The 6,976-nt window shown below is 48.6% G+C and overlaps 2 protein-coding genes across 3 annotated transcripts in view; both read right to left on the bottom strand.

Moving 5' to 3' along the window:
• The window catches only part of LOC119387555 (actin-binding Rho-activating protein), a 75,540-nt gene that overhangs the window by 61,605 nt on the left and 6,959 nt on the right, over positions 1–6,976 (bottom strand). The window contains exon 2 of one of the 2 annotated variants that reach the window (XM_049413543.1): positions 6,384–6,406. The exons of the other annotated variant lie outside the window; for it this stretch is intronic. The gene's annotated coding sequence lies outside the window, so the exon portion shown is untranslated. The remainder of the gene's footprint in view (positions 1–6,383; positions 6,407–6,976) is intronic. 2 annotated transcript variants of the gene reach the window in all.
• Positions 435–6,377, bottom strand: LOC119387554 (actin-binding Rho-activating protein-like). The gene is made up of 3 exons (XM_037654978.2): positions 6,190–6,377; positions 2,805–2,964; positions 435–869 (listed from the first exon to the last, which is right to left on the bottom strand). Exons 1-3 carry the CDS (start codon positions 6,375–6,377, stop codon positions 639–641), a joined length of 579 nt encoding a protein of 192 aa, XP_037510906.1. The 3' UTR covers positions 435–638.

The raw sequence follows: 6,976 nt of genomic DNA, 5'->3' as shown, positions 1-6,976 counted from the left end.
TCGCTGTGCTAACCCGCAAGCCTCAACAGCGAAACTGAACTTCTATCAAACCCAATAGCTGTCAAATTGAGTTATTACGAAAATTCCGCTCGTTCCGGGATTTCATTATATGACATTACACGCTCTCGCAATGCATGAGATATTCGATCACATCATACTTTCTTTTTTTTTTCCTCAATCGAGGTCTGACGTAAACCGTCGTAACATCGCCCGCTTATTTCCACTTTCGAAACCACGGCTGCGTTGCTGTATGTGAGACTCAAGATACGAAACTGGAGACACTGTGTTGTAGGTTTCATTCTTTTTTCTCGGTAAGTAAGAAACATTTGCATAAAACTGCCGTTCGCCGTTTTTATCGCTATTACGGTGATTGTATCGGCTAGATTCACGCGAAGGCCCAAACGAAGATCTTCGAGGCGAATTTCGCACCGCTGTGGAAGCTTTGAAAGCTCTTCTTTAATTCGTTTACGGACAGAAACCGAAATCGTTGTTACAAGCTTCGTTACGTCTTTCCAAACGGAACGCGTACACACACATAGAGCTACGGCTGATCACGCCGATCTTAACCACGGCCGTGTCTGCCGGGGCTCGAGTGAGCACTATCAGAGGCTGTGGCCACGTAGAACAGTGTCTTGCGGCTACGATGCGGCTGTCTTGCCTCCCAGCAGCACGGGTGTGGTCTTGGGCAGCTGCGCCAGAGCCGGGTCGTAGCCCATCTCCGCGTGTATCTCGGCGATGGGCCGCAGCAGCCGGATTACGACGCCGTCGTCTCGCCGCTGGTACAGCATCTCGCCCTCGAAGTCGACGAGCCCGTGCTTGCGCGCACGCAGCAGGATGCCCACCACCTTGTTCGAGATGCTCGTGTACAGCTGGGGGTGCAAAGGACAAAGCCACAGGGATGTGCTTTTGTTTGCAGCGTGAACCGTTAGGCGCAATTCGAGCAAATACCGTGTTCACTCACATAGTGAACCCACATTTCTTCATTCTTTTTTTCAGAATGAAGTAAATTTGAGGGGAAAGTAAACAACACGAGAGAAAAACGTGTTTCGGTAGATATTGCAGGACGATGGTTGTCGGCTGGTCACCCGTGGACGCTTCCACCGCTTTAACACCACCACCTTAAGTTGACGGAATGGTGGTAGCTTAGGTTAGTTGGTGATTAAATATCGGCATGTTCGCACAGCGCAAATGAACCGGGAAGAGAGGAGAGGACACAATACAGCAGGGGCATAGCTGCAGAAGCCTTTTCCGGAGGGGGTGGGGAGGGGGGTTGAACCCCACCAACACCCCCCCCCCCTTTGCTGTGTTGTGTCCCGTCCTCCCTCCTCGTTCCATTTGCGCTGTGCAAACATGTCGATATTGAATCACCAACTCGCCTAAGCTGCCGCTCTGTCAACTTAATGTGGTGGTCTTGAAGCGTTGTAAGTGTCCACGGGTGACCAGCCGACAACCACCGTCCTGAAAAAACTACCGAATCTACCTCCACCACCCCCTCCCTCCCTGGCTACGCTACTGCAACACAAGCGCTGTGTCCTGTGCTCGTTTCCATTTACGATGTGCAAGCATGTCGACACCACATTAACCTGTACGAGTGGTCTTGTAGACTGTCACTTCTTGCGAACATATGCCAACTAGCTTTGCACGAAGGGTCGCGACCGTAGGCACATCTGCCTAGGGTGAATTCTCGACATGGCAGCATTTCCTAGGTCATTAGGTATAATTGGCGTCGCTTCGTCTAGTTTCGGTGATTACAACGGTGACGTCGAATCACGTGATGCGTGCTTTGCTCTTTCGTCTGTGTAAAAATAAAAGTGTAATTTTTAAATGTCAGAGGCAGACGTTGGTTATATTACGCGAGTGGGTTCTCTACGCGAATCAACAGGCTAACTTTCCTTAACCATTCGAATTCATCGCTTACACGTGTTCCATGCGTTCCATGTGCACTTATAAGCGTTAACACACGTCGACAAGAAACAAGCGGCTCATATTTAAACCGCTGCTGCAGAGAGAGCACATGGGAGTAAAGCCTTACAGAAACAAGGTACAAATCCTATACATTCATTTTCAAAGCTTACTTATAGCCCAACAACAGACGGGACAGAGGAAGCAACGTGACAATGCGTTTCTATCTAATGGTGGACGTCCTACGAAATCTGTTAATTCATTACCGAATGTACAATCAGCATTCGTGCGACGGGAGGGCGCCGCGGCGATTCTTCGAGTTTCTAACAGCATATCCGTGTAAACTACAGCGCCTTTAAGCGACCTGTGCGAGGATTTCAGCGAAGTGCTTGGAAATCTCCGCTGGCCTTTAGGACCGGCGATGTTTTCAACGCACGCCTACTAATGTTTTGTATGGCTGTGTGCGCGTTACACGCTAAGCCAAACGATACATAGCTTCTGTGACCGAAGAAAAACGCGAACAGTTAAAGCACGTCGGAGGGCTAATCGGTCACGATATAACGCGCAAACGCGACTAGACGAGGACGTACAGAGAGCGCAGTGTCTGTGAGTCAGTTTCTTTCTACGCCCACGTTCAGTCGCGCTTGCGCATACTGTCGTGAACAGTTACTTTCCCGTGCTTGGAAATAAGACAGGATTGCGCTGATCACATGTATTTTTACACAGCATTCCTCATATATCCTTGTAATCAACGCTTGAGGCTTCGCCTAACGCCTTTTTTTTTCAGTTGTTTTTTACCTGTCGTATATTTCTTTTCTTATTTTACCGTTTGACTTCTGCGAAACACGATCAAAACAAAACAAAAATGCTAGAAAGAGTTGCTTGTGAGAGGAAAGGGTTACCTGGAAGAGCTCGCCGAACGTGATAGCCCGTGTGCCGTCCGGCTGTTCGGTGCCGAACTCGTGCAGGTTCTCGCACAGTACGCGAACCTCACTGCTTATCAGCTGGCCGGCTTGCTTACCACGCTTCTCCGTCTTCGAACCTTCTTCGGGGTGGCCGTACCTGGAAGTAGGCATCAGTGCGTAAGAGAGAGAGAGCTAGAGAAAGTGAACTTTACTAATGCAGGTTGGCTTGTTGGAGGAGCGAGCAAATACTACGGACCAAGACCTTTATCGCAAAACTTAAAAAGGAAGCAAATTAGCTTCTAAAGCCAACGATAGGCGAAACACCGCGTGTCAAGATTACACACGGTGGCTTAACGGACGGAGGACGTTTTTTTTTCGTAGCCACATGCATGGATTCTGCGTTAGCGGAATTCATCGCTCGCCTTGAAGCCCACGTATCTAGCTTCCGAGCGTGACTGTGTTCCGTCGTCTTCTATCAGGTGTAAGAGGCCACGGGCTTTTCCGGGAGCGCACATGACTATTGAAAGCTCCGCTCGAATTCACGAAAATGTTTGCTCGTAAAAAAATTTGCCATTTTCTGACTCCTTTCGCTCTGGTAACATGTCATTAATTAACATGTCCATAGTGAACGAAATATTACAATAATAGCGCAAGATGTTATTTAAAAAATTTGGAGGACGCTTCAGCTTCGCCTTCAAGAGTAGAACGCGATAGCATAATCGGGCCCCGTGCGCATCGTCTTCTCACTCTGTAGCCTCGCTTCGCTTCTCAGTGAACACCTCAACCACGCCGCAAGAAAAGAAGCCTCCGTGCGAGTAACATCGGCCGTTTCAAACTATCCTAGAATGTTTACTGCAAGTACAGCTGCGTAGTGCCCACTACGCCATAATTCTTCCTTTTGCGAATTGGCGAAGTACCATGCTACGCGTCCGTAAGGCAACACGCGCATACCTGCGCAGCTGCACACGTTGTTGATGCTGTTGCTGATAATGATGAGTAATTATGCCCGTGCGCTTTGTAATTGGTGGGCCTTTAAACCGACTACTCGTAGCACAAATTCACATGTTTTGACGCCCGGTACAATTCTACGCTTCTGCCACGCAATGTTACATGCGTTGAGGACATCCCTCGCACTACATGACATTGATATGGTGTTCTATCGACGCCTACGTCGACACCGAAATTATGTGAAAGTAGCTCTCTAACACTATCACGCTAAAACTGCCAATCCGCAGGGTCACAAAGCCGTCTGATGCCAAAATAACTTAGTTTAGCAAGTCCATGTATTAAACCGTCGTCTTCGTGCACGGTGGCTCAACCGATGCATTTGAAGCTCGCCAGGCCCTTTATCCAAGCCACGGTTTGCTACAGTAGTTCTTGCAGTAACATTGTAAGATAACATGTAGAACTTATCTTATGCCAGCTGGAGATAGGCTGCACACCATAATGTCACCAAAGTGCGATTGGGCAGGTGCTACATTTCGTAACTTGTTCAAAGAATTCATGCTAACTTCACTAGTGTGAACATGCACCGAAAGCAAGATTAAGTAGCGTGGTAATTTATTCTATGGTTACGTGGCAGAGATTGCTGTTGAAAGCGGCGAATAGTGAAGATAAGCGCTCACGTAAATCTACAAGCTCAATACATGCTTCGATACTCACGGTAGACGGCTAAATATACATCTAAATGGACTGCGGCCATTTTGATTTCTTCCCAATTCTGGCGAAGCCGGCAATACAGGCAGCTTCGCAAAAGACAGCATCGAAGTCAAACACGATGCAGCTTGCTTCGCTCTCTTAACAAGGTGGCTACTAAACAGAAGACTTGGAAACTCGACGTCGTCATCGTCTGCTCACAGGAAAACTTAGTCACGCTTTTCTGCGTGCTTAATATGAGCCTGGTTGCGTTTTTCAAATGATCCGACGCGAAAGAAGCCAGAAAAAAACCCCGCTATCTCCCCGTATGGGAACCCTGAGTAGTATGCGAAGCAACAATAAGTCGACTTAGGTTTCTGTAAATGTTTTATTTTCTTCATCACTGTTCATGGTCCTTCTATTCGGGGTTCCCCTGATGTTGTTACTCGTCATATATGACTTTAAGCTCAGGGAAACTTTTTTCCCTTGAGTATAACGGCCTTGTGGTCCGTAAAGTACAAAGTTAATGGCTGTTGCTGCAAAGGTTGCAGCTTGAAGTTTGAGAATGGGATGTTAACGCGCCCGTTTCGCTTCGGCTTCACGAGCCCGCCGCTCCAGATCGGCTGGGGCACTGGCTACGTCGACGCGACGCTGGGGAGACAGGCCTCGTTCATAAGCTGCTTCGCATCTAAGGGTACCTTGCATGATTTATGGCGTAGTGGGCAGGCCCGTAGCCAGGAATTTTTTCCGGGGGGGGGGGGGGGGGGGCACTTGCTGAAAGCCTCGACCATTTGAGAAAAAAGGCCTATTATTTATTTTCGGTAAAACACCATATATCATAAAAATTCGGAGGGGGCCCGGGGTCCCCCCCCCCCTGGCTGTGGGTCTACGGGCCTGTGGGTACTTTGCATGAATGACGATGATTTATGGCGTAGTGGGTACCTTCCATGAATGACGATGATTTATGGCGAAGTGGGTACCTTGCACGATTTATTGCGTAGTGGGTACCTTGCATGATTTATGGCGTAGTGGGTACCTTGCATGATTTATACTAGAGCACGCGCCGCAGTGGAGCGAGCGCTCTATCTCACGTCAATATGTCAGGCAAACATTCCTTTCTGCACACCATGCGCGAGCTCTCCTCTCGTGCCAGCACTTCGTTCTCTTCTTTCTTCCATACATCTAGTGGCATGCGGGGCACTGGTCACGCAGGGGGGACAGGCCTTGTTCATAGGCTGCTTCGCATCTAAAAAACAACCATCTCGTGGTTTTCCCAGCTCTCTCCGGTAGACCCGGCTGGCGCCCCGTCATGAAGCGTTCCATTACTCGGGCGACTGGGCCTCGAGGTTCTCCTCTTAGCTGAGAGGGTAGAGGAGGCCTACTTCAAGTAGGTCCTCCCCGCACCCTCTGTCCCATTGCCCCCTTCCCGTTAATCAGGGAAAAATAAAGTTGTGCATTCATTCATTCCTCTTAGCTGCCAACGTATACTGTCTTCGATGCTGGCCTGAACTGGAACACACCATGTCTACTCCTTTGCATGCAAATATGCAAAGTTTTGAATGAGGATGAGTTGAAATTACGTGCATGGTTTACAGCGCAAAAGGGCACGGACAAAGAGGAGACCAGACGACACGTCTGGTGTCCTCTTTGTCCGTGTCCTTTTTGTGCTGTTAACCACGATACAAAGTTTGTGTGAACGACACATAGGTGAATGATGTGGCTCCGAACGGGAGGACAAGGCACTCACCGTGGGTCGTCCTTGGACAGTGCGCTGGAGGCGGATCCGTCCCAGCGTCCCGAAAAAGGATTGTCCTTCTGCTTACGCTCGTGGTCTTCGGCCTTGCGCTGGAACATGGCCACCTTGGAGGCCAGCTCAGGACGCCCGAACACGCGCACCTCCTTCTTGGCTTTGCCTTCCTCCTCCTGGTCCGCCATTAGTACGGCTCTGCTCACGTCACGCTCTGCTGCGCGAGAGAACGGGAAACCACGAGATCACCGAATGCGCAGAGAGATGGAGGGAAATAAAGACAATCCTGAAGACTACTAGGAACGATATCAGTCGGCTACTCTGCGCGAGAGCAGAATGATTCAGGACACGTGCTTATCTGCCTAACGATGAAAACAGTGTAGTTACGACAATTGGATGACGCAGTCCGGCGAAAGCAGCGTTATTTTCATTGAAGCATAACGCGGAATAATAATCTTGATAGGAGAAACAGGGACATAATTACCCAGACGTGTAATTTGAAACTTGCATGTGAGTATTATTGTTTGTATTTCAAGCGTGTAGACGTCTGACGAAAAGAAAAGAAAGAGCACGATGATATCCGAGTCAAATAATAGGAATTTGATTACCCACTCATTCAGTAATTTTTTTGCAACACTCATTCATACAAGTACTACCCATATACAGAACATATGCCTTACTGTAAGACAACAGTAAAAAAAATCAATAATAAATAATAATTGTTGTGGTTGCACATCCCAAAACCACGATATGATTATGAGAGACGCCGTAGCGAAGGGCTCCGGAA

The sequence above is a fragment of the Rhipicephalus sanguineus genome, chromosome 3 (genome assembly GCF_013339695.2).
Source record: "Rhipicephalus sanguineus isolate Rsan-2018 chromosome 3, BIME_Rsan_1.4, whole genome shotgun sequence".
Lineage (NCBI taxonomy): Eukaryota > Metazoa > Arthropoda > Arachnida > Ixodida > Ixodidae > Rhipicephalus > Rhipicephalus sanguineus.
Note: the sequence above shows the minus strand (reverse complement) of the source record. Positions and strands in the feature narration are given on the sequence as shown.